The sequence below is a fragment of the Ambystoma mexicanum genome, chromosome 2p (genome assembly GCF_040938575.1).
Source record: "Ambystoma mexicanum isolate Mex_15411 chromosome 2p, UKY_AmexF1_1, whole genome shotgun sequence".
NCBI lineage: Eukaryota > Metazoa > Chordata > Amphibia > Caudata > Ambystomatidae > Ambystoma > Ambystoma mexicanum.
In genome coordinates this window covers 177,065,967-177,088,483 of record NC_090923.1, presented here as the reverse complement: position 1 = coordinate 177,088,483, position 22,517 = coordinate 177,065,967, and the positions used below count along the sequence as shown (strand labels likewise).

The window sequence follows — 22,517 nt, the reverse complement described above, 5'->3', positions numbered from 1 at the left end:
ATGAGACCCCCAAGCATGCTGCTGCATCAGATGGGTGTCGGGCCAGCCATCCTCCAGGCTACTGTCCACAATCACCAACTTCATGGCCCCCCTTAACAGGAGCACCTGCCTAACTGGAACCAAAGAAGAGCCCTGATTGGCTCAATCGGGGAGCACATGACAAGCCTGCCACATGCAAAAGAATGCTGGGGTAAATTGTCCAGCTCCTGAAGGGCCAGGCAAATAGCAGTGGGAACCAGCTTGTTTTAATAGCTCACCCTCTTTGCCTCTTGCCTGATCATGTCATGTGAATCACTGCAGTAGGACATACTTATTATGTTATCATACTGTGAGCTTATGTAGGCTGCTGAACTTGGGATGCTTCTATTCACTCCCTTACCCCTCGGCTGGCTCTGAGCCCCTAAATCACTGTCCATTTCAAGACTTGTCCTTATGGTTTCTCCCAACATCTTCTTCAATGTGCAAATCACCCAGTGATAGGATTGCTTCTATCATGCCTTGTTCTATGTGTATTGTTTCTGTTCAAAACACTTCTGCTATCGTGAATAAAAGTGTAACATTGACATCTACTTTTACATAGCTAACATGCTCCTCCCACCCCCTGTTATGTCAGTGTAGACCTCTTGGAGGGTTCAAAATATCCAAAAGAATGTATTGATAGTTGTTACTCCATCGAATGTTGTGCCCAAAAATACAGTACAGCTATATAGAAAAACACTTTTTGGTGTGGAAACCCTGCATGCCTCTCATACTCTTGATGCTCAAATCATGCAGTCCATTCTTTTACATTTCCACCCCTTAAATTGGCCATTTTCACCCCAATCCTCATCTCAATGGTAGACTCATTTTTTTCACTTTCATTGCTAGTATCCACCATGATCCTCTAGCCCAGCCCTACAGATGAGGGGTGTATCGGCCACTTTTACTCCCTACAAATAGGCACTGCTCCCAAACAATAAAAATAGGGAGTAAAAATACTCCCAAAAATAAATAGGAAACCAGCACATAGGACCTTGTGCTCCTGCCTTCACCCACACAGCTCCATTAATATGTTTGAACCAGTAGTGCACATAGTACCGCAGGAAGAAACTACTATTTTTACTGCCTGGTTGGAAGAAGTAAACCTGTTTCTTTTCATGTCTATGAATAACTAGGTACAAAGTAATAATTATTACAAACACATTTCCGTTTTCCAGGTAAAACAATTTTACTCGCTTATAAAATACTCCCATTGGGAATTGGACTTACATTTTTAATCCCATAAAATCATTTTACTCCTAACTTTAAAAAATAGGGAGTAAAATACTCCCACTTCAAAATCTTATATTGAGCACTGCTCTCATCCCATATCACTAGAAAATAGGGAAGCAAACCTATGCGATTTCAACAGCATTTGGTAAATATAAACATGGATAAATAATAATAGATAAATGTAGCAATGACCATGTTATATGTTCTGAATAGCTAACTATGTGTAGCATGGCAAAGCTACGTATCTGTGCATGTTTGTCTTTGCTGACTTGATTTTATTTTTCTGTTTCCCATGTCAGACAGTGACGACGAATACAGTGACGACGATGACATGAGCTGGAAGGTGCGTCGCTCGGCAGTCCGATGTTTGGAGGCACTGTTAAGCACTAGGCATGACATGCTTCAGGAGTTCTACAAGACAGTATCACCAGTCCTGATCAACAGGTTCAAGGAACGGGAGGAGAATGTAAAAGCTGATGTATTTTGTGCCTACATAACCTTATTGAAGCAAACTCGTCCTGCACAGAGATGCCATGCTGCCTCCGACACAACAGGCAAGGGGGATGCGTCCATCACCATGCTTCACAACCAGGTCAGTGCACTTGAGGGTGACTGATCTCAGAAGATTCCTTACATTACAGACCAAAAAATACACCTGATATCATACCAAAAGAATGTCTTATCCATCACTAAAGTTCCCCAACATTTATATCTTTCACAGAATTAGATCTTTGAATATCCCTTATTGGATGGTTGTGTATTCCTAGTCATTTAAATGTATTACAGTAGTTATATAGTAATTTCATTTAGCCCTTTGAGAGCAGCCAATGAGTATATGGGCTCAAACCACTGGAAGGCCATTTTTTGATGTTTAAGGCAAGTAAGTGTGTGCATATTTTAACTTGCCTAACCGGAGAGGAGGGTGTGGTGCATGTGAATAAATGGAAGATGCCAGTGCCGGAGAGCTGCAGTTACAGATAAGTAACTAGCTTTTCACCACCATTTTCTCTTTCAAAGTGTTGCAGAATATTAAGCAATGTTTTATATGGGAAGAAATGCAGGTTGCTGAAACCACTTTGTCTTTGGGATTGGTTCTTCATGACAGTCTGCCCCATCTGTGTTGGCCATGTGTTGGCGGTAAAGCTTGGTGAAAGTAGGCAGACACACAAAATGTTGGACAGTATGCAGTCCTTCTAGCAAGTATGATCACTAAAGGTTTGGATCCAAAAGCAACACTAGACTAACTTTGCCTACCACCATTTGTAATCTGGCGGTTAATTCACAAGATGACGTGGCAGTAACGTAATACCATTTGGCGGTATTCTGGCAGATTTACCACCGGAATACCTCCAAACTCGTAATGGTTTCTTAAAAGGAACTTAATTATACATATCTGCATGGTTTTGGTTGGTGCTCTGCTCCTTTTCAACAATATTGTATAGATTTTCCAAGCCAAAACTTTCTTGCTTCAATAAGCCTAAAAGAATTGTTCATGGAGGGGATTTAATAGCATTGAAGCACTAGACAGTTAATCTGAAATACCTGAAAATGCTTAAGCCGAACACTCTGGTGATGTTCTAGAACACTACTAGACCTATTACAGTTCGTTATAAAGTTTTTGATTTGGCAAATACTACTTCTACAGTCTGCCAGTTGTTCATAGTCTGATTTAAGGACATATGCTGCAAATTGAGCAACTTCGGATTGTGGTCCAGCATTTTTCTTGGCACCCTGGGAAATACATGAGAATGGTTCTTTATTCGGATTTAAAGTTGTGACAACATTTTAATGATGTTTGCATACCAGACTTGTCTAGCATATTTGGATGTATAATTATCATTTTGCAGGATATTCAGAAGAGGAAGTGAACTGTGGGAAGCACAAAGAAATTTCTGTACTAGAGAGTTTGAAAACCCTTGGCCATAGAGCTTTTCTATGGCCACAAGAGAGGTCATTTTGTACATTTGCATTTTGTTTTGCAGAGAGATCTGAGAAAGGGAAACTTGGAGAAAAAAAGTTAGAAATGTTCTTGATCGAATTTGTATCCATGACCCATGACTACCTTGAACGCCATGCTTACTCCCATCTAAGGAGAACGAAACCTCATAAAAATAGTATATCTTAAAATATTGAAGTATTTACCAGTGGTACCTTGGAAAAAACTAACAGTATTGTAAAATATTGTTAAATAGCTCTCAGAAAATAGGCCTTCAGTCAGCCCTGGTGGCTGCCATTTTTTCAACCGTCTCCCATGGTACCATGGCGCTTGTAAATAATATCAGTAATAGACTCAACTTATCTCTGAAGGATGATTTCTGTAACAATGAAAGGTGATGCATCAATAATGGACTTAACTATTGGAAATATTTTTCATCATGTAAGGATACAATTCTGAAATTGACTGACTATATCACAAGTAGTGCATGTATTATGCTAATTTTTAGATTATTTATTTATTTTTGGATTTATAGCAGCACATAAAGCCCGTGGGCCTCTAGGCGCTAGGTAGAATAAAGGAGAAGTCGGTGAGTGAGGGTAAAAAACAGATTAACAAAACAGGTGAGTCTTAAGTTTCCTTCTGAACATGAAGTATGAGGGGCTGGCTCACAAGGAGAGGAGTAGATAGTTCCAAGGAGTGGCTGCACAGTTGGGCAAGCTGAAACCCACTGCTTTCTTCCAGCGAACCTTGGGTAAGGCAAGGAGGTGCTTGTTTGAAGAGCTTAGCGATCAGGATGATGAGTATCATCGGGCGCATCATTCAAGAGGCAGCAGTGTGAAATTATAAGAACTTTGAATTGGATCCTTTCCCTGACGGGGAGCCAGTGGGCGGCTCTTCTCGCGTCAGAGATGTGGTTGTGTTTCTTTCGCTCTACTGCAGCTCGGATGGCATTGTTTTGTACGGTTTGTAGCTTGTTCAGGTTTTTTTTAGAAGTTCCTCAATGGAGGGCATTGCAGTAGTCAAGTTTTGATCCAATAAAGGCCCGACCGACTATGATGTGATTGTCCACAGAGAGTAAAGGTTTGCTTGCGTGAATGAGCTTGGTGGCGTAAACAGAGGTGTAGGCAATGTGGTTGACTTGTTTAGACATATTATGGGTGGCATCCAAGTAGACCCACAGCGTTTTGAAGGCAGAGGCAACTTTGATGGCATGGCCATTGATGGTGATGTAGCTGTGTGCAGGGGCCAGTTTGGTGAGCTGGGCAGGGATGCCTACCAGGAGGAGCTCAGTTTTTTATCGTTCAGGCATAAGGAATGGTGGCCATCCAGGTTTGAACTTTTTCATAAATCGTGTTAACTTTGAGCCTGTCAAGGGCGTGATCACCATAGATGGGGATCAGAATCTGAATATCGTCTGCTTAGTTTGTGGGAGTCCAGGTGGTCAAAAAGGGGTTTAGTGTAGATGTTGTAGAGTGTGGGGGGGACGCAGGAGCATTGTGGGACACCAGAGAAGGTAGGTGTGGGTGGGTACGGAGGCTTTGTCTGCAAAGACTTTGGAGGTTCTGTCTGTGAGGAACGAGGTGATCCAGTTGGCATCTGTGGCAGAAAAGTGAGCTGAGGCGGTAAGTTGGTGGCAGAGTATCTGGTGGTTGACAAGATGAAAGGCGGCGAGAGGTCAAGAAGCAAGAGGAGGGAGATTTTGCCAGCGTCGTTAAGGTTGTCAAGTTTATGTCCAGGAGGGCAGTATTTGCACCATGTCTTGGGCGGAAGCCAGACTGTCGGGCGCTGAGAATATTGTGGGATTCCAAGAAGCTTTAGTTTTGGAGATAGGTTCCTCTGTCAATCATTTTCAGTAGAAAAGGGACAGTGGTTATAGGTTTGTAGTTGGTCGGGATGGTGGGGTCCAGTGATGCTTTTTAAGGAGGGGGGAGACCCAAGATTCTTTCAGTGGGACAGGAAAATGGCAGGCTGCAAAGGAGAAGTTGATGATGGAAGCGATTAGGGGCAGCAGAGGTTTGGCGCATTCCTTTACAAAGTAAGTGGAACAGATATTGCCTTTGCACATAGAGGGCTTAAGCCCATTTGTTATGGTGGCAAGATCAGCAGTTGAGATGGGTTTGAAGGAGAAAGGTTGGACGTGGTCCAGCGGGCCAGGTAAGAAGGCCGGCACATAGGTGACCAGCGTTTATGGAGACTTGGAGTTGGTCTTGGTTTGTAAGTTGTTCATTTTTCCTGTAAGTTTGTTTTGTACGTCGTTACACCATTAGGAGTCTTTCACAGTGGTGGAGAGGGGAGTAATCCGGGATTCTAATTCCTGAAGAATGGCAAAGAGCTTGCAGGAGCATGAGGATGCTGAAGCAATCCTATTGTAGGTAGCAGCTTTAGTGGCGTGGATGGCTTGCCTATAGGTTTGTGAAATGTTAGCAAAAGTGTCTTTGTTCTCAGGAGTGGGATCTTTTTGCCATACAGTTTCGACTGCCGTTTTTTAGCTCGGATTGAGCAGAGGTCTTCGGTAAAGCAAGAGCTTATATGTCTGGAGTTTTTTGCTGTGCGGGCTTTGAGGGGGGCAAGGGCATTGACAGCATTGGTGAGAAAGGTGTTGTAGTGGTCTACCAAGGCATCTGGGGAGTAGCTTGCACATGCTACGAGCAATGGTGGGGGTAAGGGAATGTTGATTTCTGGGTACTTGCTGGGGCAGGAGCTCGTCAAAGAAATTATGTTGTGATCCGACCATGGGCAGGATGATGATGATTTTAAATATATAACGCTCGTGACCACCCAAAGGCATCTTGGCGCTATGCAGAATACAGTCACAACTATGACCCACTATCATGTTTGGAACAGGAATGTCTTTAGTAGCTGACGAAAGCTTAGATGATCCACCATCGCTCGAAGATGAAATGGAAGTGAATTCCAACGTTTTGCAGCGGCTACTGAGGAAGCACACTTTCACACCTGCGAGAGCCGTACATGAGGAACAGCAACTGTACATGAATGTAGAGAGTGAAGCGGCTGGTTGGGGACTTATGGATGGAACTTGCTCTGTAGATATTCAGCCCCATGGCTATGAAAAGCCTGGTGGAAAATGCACATCGACTTGAACTCTACCCTCTGAGCCACAGGCAGCCAATGAAGCTGCCGCAAAGCTGGGGAATTAGAGGTATGGTAAGGTGTACAAACCACTAGCCTGGCTGCAGCGTTTTGGAGCTCTTGAAGGCGATGGATCAGATAGAGTGGCTGTGCTAGATATAAGGAGTTACAGTAATCAAGTGTACTCAAAACAAGTCCAGCGACCACTGGTGCCTGGAGCTGGGTAGGTAGAAAACCAAGCACCCGCTGCAGAACCCTCAATTTAAAGTGCCCCGACTGGCACACAGACGCCACTTGTGCTTCCAGGGAGAGCGATGACATCATTATTACCCCTAAATCTTTTACTACCGCAACCGGAGGCCTACCACCAGGATCTCGTTCTTGTCCCCATGTAGCTTAAGCCAATTGCAGGCCATCCAACACCCCACATTCTCCATGCACCTCTGCAGCTGAGATGCAGGATCGGGATGGAGAAGATCAAGACGCAGAATAATCTGACAAGATTCAGCTGAGCAGCTGATGCGAAAAGCGACTTTCGGATATACACATCTGTGTCCCTCCCTCTTCCCCTTTTTTCTTTTTTCTTTTTGATCAAATGTCACGCAAAAATCTGCCTTTTACCTTGAAATCCGGAATGCCTCTCGGTCTCATGACCTCATGTACCTCTCTCCAACTGAAAGCATCTCCTATGAGACCATTGCCAAACATTGCAACTAAAAGGAAAGTTTGTGGCCAACCTCAAAACATTGTGGAAAAAAAGACTCCTACAACTGACATTCGTGAGTTTTACTTTCCATGTATTGCAACCAACGTTACCTCAGAAGATAGCTCTGCTATAACTGTACCTATGCCTGCCATAATCACGAACATCATTCCTGTTGCAAATGTACCGATACCTGAAACAACTGTGAAAAATGATACTGTAAAAGTGCCGATAGTACCACTATCTGAGATAACGTTTTCAGACACTCAAATTATGGCTGCCATTTCGAGTGGAAATTTTGTCTCTGCTATCATCGATTTAACTTCTCAGGTCAAAGCACATCATGCCGATAAAAGCTCTTCAACGACCTTGAATACTACATGCCTCACAAAAAAAGATGACTCTGCTGTCGGTGATAACATTTCAATGGGAAGTGCTCACACGAATAATAGCCGCTCTAACAAGCTATCCCCATGTAAAAAAACACAGTTACCGATGCTAACTTCGTCACCGACCCATGTTGATGAAATAAGCCTATACCAGTCCCTGAGCTTATTTAATCACTCAAATGACTCCATAACTGGAAGCCCAATCTCCTTTGTTCAACCAACTCCGAGAAAAAAACAAACTAGTAGCTCTAATACTCACACACCTGTAAAACAGACTGATTTACCAGAGAAACAAAATCCGTTATTAGAAATAACCCTTAACGCTATGAGTACTACCATTATTTCACTGATGAAGTTATTTGAGTCTCTAGAAATCAAGATCACACAACAATCTAAAAAAATCGATAAGATTGTTAAATGGATGAATGAGTGGGATAAAATATCAAATACCAAAAAAGAAGGAGGCATAGTTGAAAATTCTTGCTGTAACTTACTAACAAATGGAAATTGTGAGAAATTGATAACTAAAAGTGTGAACCCTACTCTTAAATCATCTGAACCCAATTCAATACCACATGATTGTCCACTTCCAACTATTAATAAAAGTATAGGTCCTAATTGTGGAAATATGGATGACCTCACAGAAAAAGACCTTCCATCTACTACTTCACTTCCAATGATACCATCGCTTGGGAAGATAGGCGTTGTTTACAACTTGTTTGACCCCTCTACAAAGAAAACTGGTAAAGACCTAGCTCAAATTACTATTGTTGACAACTCTTTAAAAAAAACAACAAAACAAAAGAATCCACGTCCTCTTGGTTCTTCAAACGTTAAGCAATTTGTTCAATGGCTGACTTCGGTTAAAAGTTCGAAAACCACAGTAAGGAAGGCCCTACAAAATAAATACAAAACAATAAACAAAAAAGATTCCATTGCTCTTAATAAAAACTATGTCCCTCTAAATGATCTCGTAGCAATGATCACGTCCCCGAATACCTTGCAAACCTTGATCACGGAAAATGATCAGGCTAATAGAGATCCCATTTTAGTTGCTGATAGCACTGTAAACAATTGCCCTGCTGTAGACAAAATTACGCCTTGTCTAGCTGAATGTGAAAATGTTTTGGCACAACCACCTGAAGTAGCAAGTAAAACCAATGGTCCTATAAATAATGACAAATCACTACACCTGAGAATTGCGAATGAATCTGAACAATGTACAAATAAATCCCTTTTCTCAAACGAAATTCTGAAAGATAACCAAGCAGAAATTCGTAGAACGTTAGAAGAATACAAACAATTTCAAGAATCCAAATTTACATCTACTCATCTAGAACCTATATTACCTCTCAAACCAGTTGCTCCTCCAAACGAAAATATACTGGAAATGAAGGAAGGCTCTAAAAATCTTGATGAAGTTTGCCAACCTCGCTCCTTGACTAACCCTGATCCACCATCGACGAACTTGACTCGTCATTCAGACATGCAAGATGAGATTAAGCAAAATGGGAGAGATAATCCATATTCTATTATTAGGACAGAAGTCCATCAAGCAATGGACGAATACTTCCAAAATAAAGGTTCTCTATTAAATACTCTTGAACCTTATAATGACCTGATGACCCAACATCCAAGAGAATATCAAAGTAATCCGCCTCCAGACTACACCTCAGAATGCAAAAAAACACTACATCCGAATATTCCAATTGTAACTAATAAATTGTCAAGACACACACTCGACCAAAGCGATAACCATCGGTTTATACTAAAATGCCGAGATGCCCCATTTGGTGCATACGATTTATGTCGAGCTAGTGTCTTGGCCATTTTTGAAGATATTCCTGCTTTGAGTGACATTACTTCCAAGGATATAGTGCAAGTTGAATTTATAAGTGATGTGACTCTAACTATAGTGAGACTGTGGTTGAGCTCAAATGTGGTACGCAATGTTCTCTGGCAAGCTCGTATGGGCCTGTTTGCGTGTGGTTTCATTCTAGCAATTGACCCTACTCCCAAGATTATAGAAAAACCTCAGAATCCCCAAAATACTCCATTTATCCCGACTCGAGAGCTGAAGCTCTATAATGCGAACGAAAAACAGTTCCAAAACGAACTTGCCACAAGAGATATACAAAAAAACAATTTGCGTACAAATACCTATGATCACCCTCTATAACTAAATACAACAGAAAATGATACGATCTTTACCATTGCAAGCTGGAACACTTGTGGTCACTCACATCTACTGGAAGACAGCTCTTACCTTCTATCATTTAATGTAATAGCCCTGCAGGAAACGTGGTTCATGTCTGCCCCAGTTTGGAATGGATATGAAATTATACTTTCCCCAGCGAGTAAGGGGCTGAAAGGAAGACCCATTTCAGGACTTCTGGTGGCTGTCAGCCTCGAATCAGGTTTTAGAATCTTCCCTTGGGTCCAACCGAATCCCTATTTACAATTGGTTAGAATAACCATACAAGACAACACTTTTGCTCTATTGAATATCTATCGAAACCCTATCGGGCTAGCTGACAAGGTCTTTTTTGCAGAACTAGAAAAACTATTAAACATCATATATTTGTCTGTCGAGATAACGAACACCATTATTGTGGGTGATTTGAATCTTCACTGTATGTCAACATCTTTATCTAAAAAGAATCAATCTTGTGATAAATGGGAAGAGATAATGAAAAGCCGTAATTTTCAAATGTTGAATGGTACCATGAAGAATGACATTCCAGCTCATTGTACCTGGCAGCGAGGTCTAAACTCACCGATCATTGATTACATCTATGTAGATAGTGCTACATATAACCTGATTTCCAACTTTGAAGTGATCCACTCAACGCATAGTGACCATGAAATACTCACTGCATGCTGTCACCTTAATGATATTTCCAGTACTCAAGATACCATGCGTTCTGATCCTCAACGCTCTGTAAACAACAGTAGAATTAGATTTTGCTGGAACGAGAAAATGCTGGGAAATTTACATAAGGATTTTGTGAAAATTAAAATTGCTGCGAATTAGGAAGAAAAAACGTATATTTCAACACTTCCTTACTATAAATTGCAACCTGGTTCCATTACCCAATGCAAAAAAATCCTACGATACTCTTACGATAATATGGTGCAACAACGTAAGACTCAATTTCACAAAGAAAAAAGAATTGCCTTACAACTCCCTGCTTCCTAAAGATATGAAGTCTTAAGCGTTTTAAAAAACAAATACAGAAATTGGACCCGAAGTCATAAATCTTGGCTTTATCAACAAAATGGCGAAACCATGCTAGCCGCTATCACTTCCAAAAACTCAGCTCAAATTTGGAATTTTCTAAATGCGGCAAATAAAATTACACAATATCCAATATAAATAAATGGAGTTCTCGAAGCAGACTGGATAACGCACTTTACAACCCCATATGCGAATACCACTCTAGAAGAGTATGATATTCAAAAACTAAGCCCAAGAACGAATCATATGCAGATCCTAGAAGAAGATATTTTATACTTCATAAATCGATCAAGCAACTCTAGAGTTCCCGGACCAGATGGTCTCAGTAATTATACTCTTAAACAACAGCCCTTGTTATGGTCTAAGATTCTATGTAATATCTTCTCTCAGGTTCTTTTGACAGATATTATTCCGCCCTCTTGGCTTCAATTGGTAATTGTCCCTATTTTTAAAAAGGGCGACCAATCTAAACCAACAAATTACAGACCGATTGCCCTTTTGGACGTCCCTGGGAAATTGTTTGCTCGTTTTGTTTTGAGGGACTTCAATGATTGGCTAAACTCTAGTTCACTGAGAGACCCATATCAAACAGGGTTTGTTCCGGGCTTGGGAACCTCAATTAATCTAACAACCTTGACGGCCCTTATAAACCATCACTCAGAGAAGAAACAACCTCTTTATATGGTGTTTGTTGATTTAAGAGCCGCTTTTGATTCTGTATCTCGTAAACTTCTCCTTAAAAAATGGACAGAAAACAATTGCCCGACTTATATTATCGCTCTTATTTATGCCCTTCATAATAGGACAAATATTACTGTCAGATTAAACCTAGAAGGGCTTTTGTCAAGGTCAATAAACACCTACAGAGGACTACATCAGGGTTGTGTTTTAGCTGCAGCGCTATTCAGTTTCTTCATATCAGATATTTGTAAAGATTTTGTTGAGATTGAATCAGACGCACCGAAAATTGAATCTCAAAAGATTCCAGCCTTGCTTTACGCAGATGACTTGGTGCGGGATAATAGAAAGTGGCGTCGATCAGCACCTAGGCAAGGTGTTCTAGTATGTGTGCATTGTGGAGATGGTTGGGCAGATGCAGACCGTGTGTTCGGGTCCTGCCTATTGGAGCCATTTCGTGCATGTGTTGCCAGGGGGCCTTTGCAGGCAGGAGCATCCACAGGTACAGCAACCAGGTTCAGCCTGGTGGGGTTGTCTAGTGCAGGTGGTGCTAGGGGGTTATTGCGGGCAAGGGTGTCCACAGGTACAGCAACAGGGTGCAGCCTGGTGGGGTTGTCTAGTGCAGGTGGTGCGAGGTGGCCTTTGCGGGCAGGGGCATCCACAGATATATCAACAGGTTTCAACCGGGTGGGGGTGTCTAGTGCAGGTGGTGCCAGGAGGCTGTTGCAGGCAGGGGCATCAGTCAGCGGTGTGGGCCTTGTGGGGGATGCAGGGCGGAGCCCAGTTATGCTAGGGTAAGCAGGTGCGCATGGAGCTTGGTAGAGGAGCTGACACCGTGTAGGTAGACAGTGGCTGTCTGGCGGTGGTCAGGGTCGCTGGGGCAATGGGAGGTAATCGGAGAAGGGGGAGCAAGAAAGGAGTCGGGCGATTAAATCTCTGGCCAACTCAAGAAGTACAAGCAAAGCGTAAAATCATTCTACCACACCAAAAATTCTGCCGTTTATGTAAAAGTGTTACAGAAGTTGAAACTTTAAAACATATGCTGATTGAATGTAATGCGGCGTGTGATAGAAGATTATTGTATTTAAAACCTCCGCTTAAAGAACGTTACAATGTCTCTAAGGATACTCTTTGGCTTATGATTATGTCAGGTCTTTCCGTATCTCTAAGAATTGGTTCTATCCGATTTTTGAGAAGTATCCCAGAGTTGAATAGACACATGGAGAACTGAAATTGTGAAATGAAAATTCAATTACAAATATGTTTCTCCGATCATACATGGTGATTTGATCAAATTCTGTTATGTTTTAATCAAATTATGTTATGTTTTAATCTGATTCATTAATTGTTCTAATTTATGTATTGTGTGCCTATGTAATAAGAATTAACAAAAATTGTAAAGTTGACTTGTTTCAGCTAAACAATAAAAAAAATAGAATAAATAGATATACTTCAGCAAAATAAATAATAATAATCTGAGTATCGTCAGCATACGAATAGCACTGGAGCCTGTGGCAGTGGATGATCTCAATAAGAGGCTCGGTGTACATATTAAACAATATAGGGGACCAGGCCAAGCCCTGGGGGAACCTGCAAGTATGAGGAACAGATACAGACTGAAAGAGGGGCAAAGAGAGAGTTTACGAGCCATCATCAAGAAAAGCTGAGAACCAGGATAGTACCTGTCCAGCTATCCCCACCCCGTCTAGCCAGGCCAGCAAGATGGAGTGGTCAACGGTATCAAAAGCCGCTGACAGATCTGATAAAACCAAGGACCCAACTCCACCCTAATCTGAGAGGGGCGCAAGATCATCCACCACAGAGACTAGAATGCTCTCAGTGCCCCGGCCAAGATGGAAGCCAGACTGGAAGGGTTCAAAAAAGGCAGAGGATTTCAAGTATGAACTAAGAAGAGGGGAAATCAAAGACTCGAGAAGTTTCGTAAAGAACAGGATAAATGAGATGGGGTGAAAATTAGCAGGACAGGTTGGATCAAGAGAGGGTTTTTTGAAGAGGGCAACCACCAATGTGTGCTTCAGGTATAAAGGTATGGTTTCTGACTGACATGGATGTTTGATGGCCTGGGCCACCAGAGGGGCAATAGCAGGCATGATCTCCTTGCAAACAGCCAGCGGGACAGAGTCCAGCGCAGAGGAAGATTTTAACATGGACCTGGCCTTTATAATGTCTTCTTTAGAAAATTCATGAAAGACAAACCATGATCTTGACACCAGAGGAGGCGAAAAGACAGAGGGTGGCCTTCCCGACCGTAGGTCTGAGGGTGCAATCGATTTACGGATGGTCACGATTCTCTCCGAGAAAAAGCTCAAGAGGGAATCACAAAGCTCCTAAGAGGGCACCATCACTGTTTGAGCTGCAGTAGGAGAGGATAAGGAACGCACAGCCTCAAATAGCTCCCTTGGTTGATTCAGGGCTACCTGCACCCTATTGGAGTAGAACCTACACTTAGCCTCCACCACCGCCTTATGGAATATTGTTGTAGCCTGAAGAGTCTGACTGAAGATAATACCTTTTACACCCGCATTCAGCCTGATGCCTCTTGTTTCAAAGAAGCTTTAAGGCCTCATCTAACCAGGGCTCTGATTGATAAGAGCGCTGTATTGACAGTCTAACAGGGGCCAGTTGGTCTACTGTATTAGTGAATACCTGTGAAAGTGCTGTCAGGTCGACCACGGACAAGGATTGGTTGGCTACAATGGACCTGTTACAGTTATGGTCCAAAAGCCAGTCTAGTATGCAGCCGTGAAGATGAGTAGGTGTCAGAATAAGCTAGGTGCAGCCAAGTGCCGCAGTAGAGCTAGCTAGGGCAGAGGCATCAGGATCCACTAAATCGTTGAAACCTAAATTGAGGTCCCTCAGGATAAGGCGTTGGGAGGTAGGTTTGAGGTTAGAAGACATTAGCTGGATGAGTTCCCCTTCAAAAGTGTTGTCCGGACCCTGGGGTCAGTAAATTAGGTGTATATTGATGGTGGAATTAGGTGAGCAGCGCAGTTTGGCAGAGATGACCTGACTGTGTGAGAGACTGTTGGAGTTGAGGCATATAGCATGAGGGAGTCTTTGTAGATAAATGCAACTCCACCGCCTTTTTTATCGGGTCTGTCGTTGCTCAATATGGCGTAGCCAGGGGGGATGGAGATTGAGAGGGATGGGCCAGCAGGTGGGGTGAGCCAGGTTTCAGTGACGGCCAGGATATCAATGTTGTTTTTAACAATAAGGTCCTGTATGTCCATAGTATATGTTACCTTAGATCGTGCATTGATTAGGGTGCAAAGGAGGGCAGTTGTAGGAGGGGCGTGGGAGGGCAAGGGGCAGTTGAGTGGGGGAGGGGAGTTGGCCGAGGATGCGTAGTTGTGTCGGCTGAGGTTCCGTCTCGAGACAGATAGAGGGAGGACCGCACAGGGGGAGTAGGTAGACCAGGTGCGGGATAATAGAAAGTGGCGTCGATCAGCACCTAGGCAAGGTGTTGTAGTATGTGTGCATCGTGGAGATGGTTGGGCAGATGCAGACCGTGTGTTCGGGTCCTGCCTATTGGAGCCATTTCGTGCATGTGTTGCCAGGGGGCCATTGCAGGCAGGAGCATCCACAGGTACAGCAACCAGGTTCAGCCTGGTGGGGTTGTCTAGTGCAGGTGGTGCTAGGGGGTTATTGCGAGCAAGGGTGTCCACAGGTACAACAACAGGGTGCAGCCTGGTGGGGTTGTCTAGTGCAGGTGGTGCGAGGTGGCCTTTGCGGGCAGGGGCATCCACAGATACATCAACAGGTTTCAACCTGGTGGGGGTGTCTAGTGCAGGTGGTTCCAGGAGGCTGTTGCAGGCAGGGGCATCAGTCAGCGGTGTGGGCCTTGTGGGGGATGCAGGGCGGAGCCCCGTTATGCTAGGGTAAGCAGGTGCGCATGGAGCTTGGTAGAGGAGCTGACACCGTGTAGGTAGACAGTGGCTGTCTGGCGGTGGTCAGGGTAGCTGGGGCAATGGGAGGTAATCGGAGAAGGGGGAGCAAGAAAGGAGTCGGGCGATTAAATCTCTGGCCAACTCAAGAAGTACAAGCAAAGCGTAAAATCATTCTACCACACCAAAAATTCTGCCGTTTATGTAAAAGTGTTACAGAAGTTGAAACTTTAAAACATATGCTGATTGAATGTAATGCGGCGTGTGATAGAAGATTATTGTGTTTAAAACCTCCGCTTAAAGAACGTTACAATGTCTCTAAGGATACTCTTTGGCTTATGATTATGTCAGGTCTTTCCGTATCTCTAAGAATTGGTTCTATCCGATTTTTGAGAAGTATCCCAGAGTTGAATAGTCACATGGAGAACTGAAATTGTGAAATGAAAATTCAATTACAAATATGTTTCTCCGATCATACATGGTGATTTGATCAAATTCTGTTATGTTTTAATCAAATTCTGTTATGTTTTAATCTGATTCATTAATTGTTCTAATTTATGTATTGTGTGCCTATGTAATAAGAATTAACAAAAATTGTAAAGTTGACTTGTTTCAGCTAAACAATAAAAAAAATAGAATAAATAGATATACTTCAGCAAAATAAATAATAATAATCTGAGTATCGTCAGCATACGAATAGCACTGGAGCCTGTGGCAGTGGATGATCTCAATAAGAGGCTCGGTGTACATATTAAACAATATAGGGGACCAGGCCAAGCCCTGGGGGAACCTGCAAGTATGAGGAACAGATACAGACTGAAAGAGGGGCAAAGAGAGAGTTTACGAGCCATCATCAAGAAAAGCTGAGAACCAGGATAGTACCTGTCCAGCTATCCCCACCCCGTCTAGCCAGGCCAGCAAGATGGAGTGGTCAGCGGTATCAAAAGCCGCTGACAGATCTGATAAAACCAAGGACCCAACTCCACCCTAATCTGAGAGGGGCGCAAGATCATCCACCACAGAGACTAGAATGCTCTCAGTGCCCCGGCCAAGATGGAAGCCAGACTGGAAGGGTTCAAAAAAGGCAGAGGATTTCAAGTATGAACTAAGAAGAGGGGAAATCAAAGACTCGAGAAGTTTCGTAAAGAACAGGATAAATGAGATGGGGTGAAAATTAGCAGGACAGGTTGGATCAAGAGAGGGTTTTTTGAAGAGGGCAACCACCAATGTGTGCTTCAGGTATAAAGGTATGGTTTATGACTGACATGGATGTTTGATGGCCTGGGCCACCAGAGGGGCAATAGCAGGCATGATCTCCTTGCAAACAGCCAGCGGGACAGAGTCCAGCGCAGAGGAAGATTTTAACATGGACCTGGCCTTTATAATGTCTTCTTTAGAAAATTCATGAAAGACAAACCATGATCTTGACACCAGAGGAGGCGAAAAGACAGAGGGTGGCCTTCCCGACCGTAGGTCTGAGGGTGCAATCGATTTACGGATGGTCACGATTCTCTCCGAGAAAAAGCTCAAGAGGGAATCACAAAGCTCCTAAGAGGGCACCATCACTGTTTGAGCTGCAGTAGGAGAGGATAAGGAACGCACAGCCTCAAATAGCTCCCTTGGTTGATTCAGGGCTACCTGCACCCTATTGGAGTAGAACCTACACTTAGCCTCCACCACCGCCTTATGGAATATTGTTGTAGCCTGAAGAGTCTGACTGAAGATAATACCTTTTACACCCGCATTCAGCCTGATGCCTCTTGTTTCAAAGAAGCTTTAAGGCCTCATCTAACCAGGGCTCTGATTGATAAGAGCGCTGTATTGACAGTCTAACAGGGGCCAGTTGGTCTACTGTATTAGTGAATACCTGTGAAAGTGCTGTCAGGTCGACCACGGACAAGGATTGGTTGGCTACAATGGACCTGTTACAGTTATGGTCCAAAAGCCAGTCTAGTATGCAGCCGTGAAGATGAGTAGGTGTCAGAATAAGCTAGGTGCAGCCAAGTGCCGCAGTAGAGCTAGCTAGGGCAGAGGCATCAGGATCCACTAAATCGTTGAAACCTAAATTGAGGTCCCTCAGGATAAGGCGTTGGGAGGTAGGTTTGAGGTTAGAAGACATTAGCTGGATGAGTTCCCCTTCAAAAGTGTTGTCCGGACCCTGGGGTCAGTAAATTAGGTGTATATTGATGGTGGAATTAGGTGAGCAGCGCAGTTTGGCAGAGATGACCTGACTGTGTGAGAGACTGTTGGAGTTGAGGCATATAGCATGAGGGAGTCTTTGTAGATAAATGCAACTCCACCGCCTTTTTTATCGGGTCTGTCGTTGCTCAATATGGCGTAGCCAGGGGGGATGGAGATTGAGAGGGATGGGCCAGCAGGTGGGGTGAGCCAGGTTTCAGTGACGGCCAGGATATCAATGTTGTTTTTAACAATAAGGTCCTGTATGTCCATAGTATATGTTACCTTAGATCGTGCATTGATTAGGGTGCAAAGGAGGGCAGTTGTAGGAGGGGCGTGGGAGGGCAAGGGGCAGTTGAGTGGGGGAGGGGAGTTGGCCGAGGATGCGTAGCTGTGTCGGCTGAGGTTCCGTCTCGAGACAGATAGAGGGAGGACCGCACAGGGGGAGTAGGTAGACCAGGTGCGGGATAATAGAAAGTGGCGTCGATCAGCACCTAGGCAAGGTGTTGTAGTATGTGTGCATCGTGGAGATGGTTGGGCAGATGCAGACCGTGTGTTCGGGTCCTGCCTATTGGAGCCATTTCGTGCATGTGTTGCCAGGGGGCCATTGCAGGCAGGAGCATCCACAGGTACAGCAACCAGGTTCAGCCTGGTGGGGTTGTCTAGTGCAGGTGGTGCTAGGGGGTTATTGCGAGCAAGGGTGTCCACAGGTACAACAACAGGGTGCAGCCTGGTGGGGTTGTCTAGTGCAGGTGGTGCGAGGTGGCCTTTGCGGGCAGGGGCATCCACAGATACATCAACAGGTTTCAACCTGGTGGGGGTGTCTAGTGCAGGTGGTGCCAGGAGGCTGTTGCAGGCAGGGGCATCAGTCAGCGGTGTGGGCCTTGTGGGGGATGCAGGGCGGAGCCCCGTTATGCTAGGGTAAGCAGGTGCGCATGGAGCTTGGTAGAGGAGCTGACATCGTGTAGGTAGACAGTGGCTGTCTGGCGGTGTTCAGGGTCGCTGGGGCAATGGGAGGTAATCGGAGAAGGGGGAGCAAGAAAGGAGTCGGGCATGGTAGTGGAGCGTAGGTGGCACTAGATAACTTCAGTAAATGGTGCAGCAGGATGCTGTGTGGGGTGGCCAGTGCTTTAGCGGTGTGCTTGAGCAACGGCTTACCTGGCTGAGGAAGAGGGTGATGGCGTACTGCTATTCCATGCATGAGAGGCACTGGCAGGGAGTACTTAGGCGTGTGGTCTCGAACGGGAAACCATATGTTCCAGTGTTGCAGATTGAAGGTAGGTACAGAGGGCGGGGGAGCTGGACGCGGAGGTGATGCTGGGGCAACACGACTGTGCCTATCGACGCACCTGGCCGTACAGGGCCAGACAGGAGATTCAGACCTTTGTGTTAGGCCTTCATGTGCAGCCAAACAGTCCTTGTTCTGTCTGCCTTTCCTTTCTTCTACTTTTGTCTTTTTTCTTATTCCCACCTTTTTTGCTTTCCTTCTTTCCTGTTGTTCATTTTCTTTTTTTTCCGGAAAGCTATTACACCCCCTTTATTTGTCTATAGGTTATTCCTTTCTCTCCTTTACACATCTTAGAATATTCCGTTTTTCATCAGTGCTATGTTAATTGTCCCTATTAAAGAAGCCTAATTGTGAGCCCAATGGAGTTTTTTCATTGGACTTTTTTCCTCCAATGGCATTTTCAAACCCAATTTCTGGATAATGGCTGATGGTAAATTCTGGTTTAGCAGACTAAAAACCCTTCCACAAATAGAGAGAATGTATGTCCACCCACTGAGGCTGAATGTAAAGAGGGATAAAAAAAGTAGGAAAATGTTTTGTTAGAGAGTGAGCCATTGCGCTATTAAGCTTCCTTCAGACTTAAGCCTTCATCTTATCCCTGATTGGAAGAGTGTGAACACACTGCTACCTGTCAAAGGAAGAACTGATACATGATTAGTCTGATCATAATGGTAAGGGACAGGAAGGAAGGTGGTGGTCTTTTACCAACAACATTGACAATTTTAGTTAAATTCTTCAGATTTTCTAATAAATCACCCATCATATAACTGCACTGATAACTGGACGAAAGTGGAACACGTTGGAAGCGTGTCAAGATGAAAGAAAGAAAAGCAAATGACGAAAAAACAAAGGGAAGGGAGAAAAAGAATGAACGTTTTAGAATAAGAGAAAGAAACTGTTAGAAAACAGGAAAGAACAAATAGTAAAAAATGAATGTATATAATCAAAGAAATTGATAGAAAGAAGGAAAGAAAGATATGGATAGATGGGAAGGAATGAAAAACAAGAACATTTAGATCATTAAAGACATTAAGGAAGGATGAAACAAGGAAAAAAGAATGATAAAGCAAAAGACAGTAGGAAAGAATGATAGAAGGAAAGAACTTGGTAGAAGATGGTAAAAACTAAGGAAATAAAAGATGGTATGCACGATTACATAAATTGAAGAAACAAATGAAAGAATGAAGGAAGGAACAAAGGAACGTGAGAAGAGATAGAATGAAGGAAATAAAGAAAGGAAATGAGGAAAAAGAAAGAATAGAAGATCGAATGAAGGAATGAAGTAAAGAAAGGTCAGACTGAAAGAACAATGGAAAGAAAAAAGCAAAGAAAGTAAAAAAGAAACAGGCAAATGGAAAGAAAGAAATGAAGAATGGGGCAAGACACAATGAAGAAGATATTGAGTAATGGAAAGATGTAACGATAGAAAGATGAAATAAAGTAGAGGGATTTAATGGATGACAAAGAAGACAGAAGGGGAAAGGAAGGAAATTGAAAGATGAAAAGAGAAGGAAAGATAGATAGAAATGAAAAAGGTAAAGAGAAGGAAAAATGGGAAGGAAGATAGATAGAAATGAAAAAGGTAAAGAGAAGGAAAAATGGGAAGGAAAAAGGGGGAAGAAGGAAAGTTTAAAGGAAAGACAGTTGAGAAGAGAGTCAAAATAGCATTATGAGCTAGCCTTGTAATACGTGTGAGTTGGAGAATGTCAGAATTGTATAATTGCACTTCAGGTTTGTAAATTGGTGGTTCCTATAGTCAAGCCCATTATTAAGAAGTTTCCTACAGTGGTCATTTGAGTCTGTTATGGAAGCATTGTTACAAGAGCGATAGTACCATGCAGGTCAAGTGGCAACCATTTGGAGAGCTATTGTTTGGGGCTATTTAAAGATGTTTTTTTCAATGTTTTGAAATGAAATATTTCATGACCTTTCCGCCTGAGGTATCTTGGCATCCAGTCTCATGGAATTTCCTGGATAAAGGACAGAACATTTCTTGCCCCTCTGGACAGATTTTGTATTTGTTTTTTACTTTAAGATATTTGCATGTTTGCCTAACAGTTAAGTTAAACACATACAAAGTAATATTGGCATCAAAACCATACATCCAACACTTCATAGCAATGTATTTTTTATAAAGGGGGCCATACCAGCATACCTACCTACTTTGTGCGCCTTAGGCTTTCTTTCAGCTGGTTATGGATGCACTGCATTTTTTCTGTTCCTCTGCCACGTCTGTGCTGCATAGGCTGGTCTATTATCTGACTACGCTATTGACAACTGGCTTTGTGAATAACAGCAATCACTGTTCTCAAAAGATGACCTATGTTGTGTTTGCATTCCATTCTAGTAGTAAAGCACACAAAGCGGCCCTGGGGCATCGTGGCGCTGTTACATTAGGGCTTGCTAAGTTACATGAGAGTGACAGTAGACAGGAAAAAAAAAATACACAACCGTGCACAGTTTACACATCTGAAGTACTATTTGCAAGAGACAAAGAGAGGAGGGCTGCTGTCATGCCTGCGCCACGGGCGCACACATTGGCAACCATCATGGACTATTTGTTATTCATTTATCTTCAGAATACTCTTGGAACAACCCCTATTCCCACTTTGGTACTTAATTCCCATTTGCGTGACTTTGGTGCCTTCTTATATAACTCAACTAACTACATGTACCACAATGCACTTTGCTACAGCTATCAATTCCTGGCCATTCCCATTCGTCAGCATTGAAACCACAATCCCCAGAATCCCTAGGGATCAGTGCTGCTTCCACCATCTCAGGACCAGAGAGGGAGGAGGCAGATTGTATTCAGGTGTGCTGATCCAGGTGCTGCTAATTAGCCTGCCTCAGTACAGGGCAGGGTGGTATTTAAGCAGCTGCCTGCAGGAGCTCAGTCTCTTGCATCAAGAGTCCTCCCAGCCCCTTTTTGCCTTTTGTCTCGAATGTGTATGCTGTTCCTGCTGCTGCATTTTCCTGCTTTTGTTCCAGTGCTCTTTCTGGGCTTCCTGCCTTGCAGCCTGCTACACCCTGCTGCCTACAGCCCTAACCTTTTGGGGTTCCTGCCTCACAGCCCTGCTCCTCTGGGCTTCCTGCCTTGCAGCCTGCTACACCCTGCTGCCTACAGCCCTAGTTTTGTGGGCTCCCTGCCTCACAGCCCTGCTCCACTGGGCTTCCCGCCTTGCAGCCTGCTACACCCTGCTGCCTATAGCCCTAGCCTTTTGGGCTCCCTGCCTCACAGCCCTGCTCCTCTGGGCTTCCTGCCTTGCAGGCTGCTACACCCTGCTGCCTACAGCCCTAGCCTTTTGGGCTCCCTGCCTCACAGCCCTGCTCCTCTGGGCTTCTTGCCTTGCAGCCTGTTACACTCCGCTGCCTACAGCCATAGCCTTCCGGGCTCCCTGTCTTGCTGCTCTGCTCCTCTGAGCTCGCTCCTTGCTGCTCTGCTCCGCTGGGCTCCCTGCCTTGCAGCCTGCTACTCTCTTCTGCTTTCAGCCCTGACCCTCGGGTCTCTCTACCACTACACCCTGTTCCTTTGGGATCGCTCCTTGCTGCCCTACTCCTCTGGGCTCTCTGTCTGCCGCCTACTACAGCTCTCAGTCCTGCTCCTCTGGACTCTCTGCCTAGCAGCCTACTACAGTCCTCTGCAATCCACTACAGTTTTTCTCTACCTTGTTCCATTTGGTACTGCAGCCCTGCTTCCTTGTTTGCAGCCCCCCTCTTTCCTGGCTGCTGCTCCCTTGCTCTTTCCTTGTTTGCAACCCCTTGTTCTTGATCCCTGTCCTTCTCTCCCTTGAATCCTCTGTCCTCCCCTTTAGTTTACCCATTACTATTGTACTGTTTCTTCCTTCATTCCCTTCT

General features: G+C 44.0%; 1 protein-coding gene across 3 annotated transcripts in view; it reads left to right on the top strand.

The window, feature by feature from the left end:
• The window catches only part of LOC138566324 (cullin-associated NEDD8-dissociated protein 1-like), a 1,042,465-nt gene that overhangs the window by 558,020 nt on the left and 461,928 nt on the right, over positions 1-22,517 (top strand). For 2 of the 3 annotated variants that reach the window (XM_069643458.1, XM_069643459.1), the window contains exon 8: positions 1,551-1,843. In XM_069643458.1, the coding sequence (XP_069499559.1) occupies positions 1,551-1,843 (293 nt within the window). The remainder of the gene's footprint in view (positions 1-1,550; positions 1,844-22,517) is intronic. The other variant, XM_069643460.1, reaches the window with a different exon arrangement.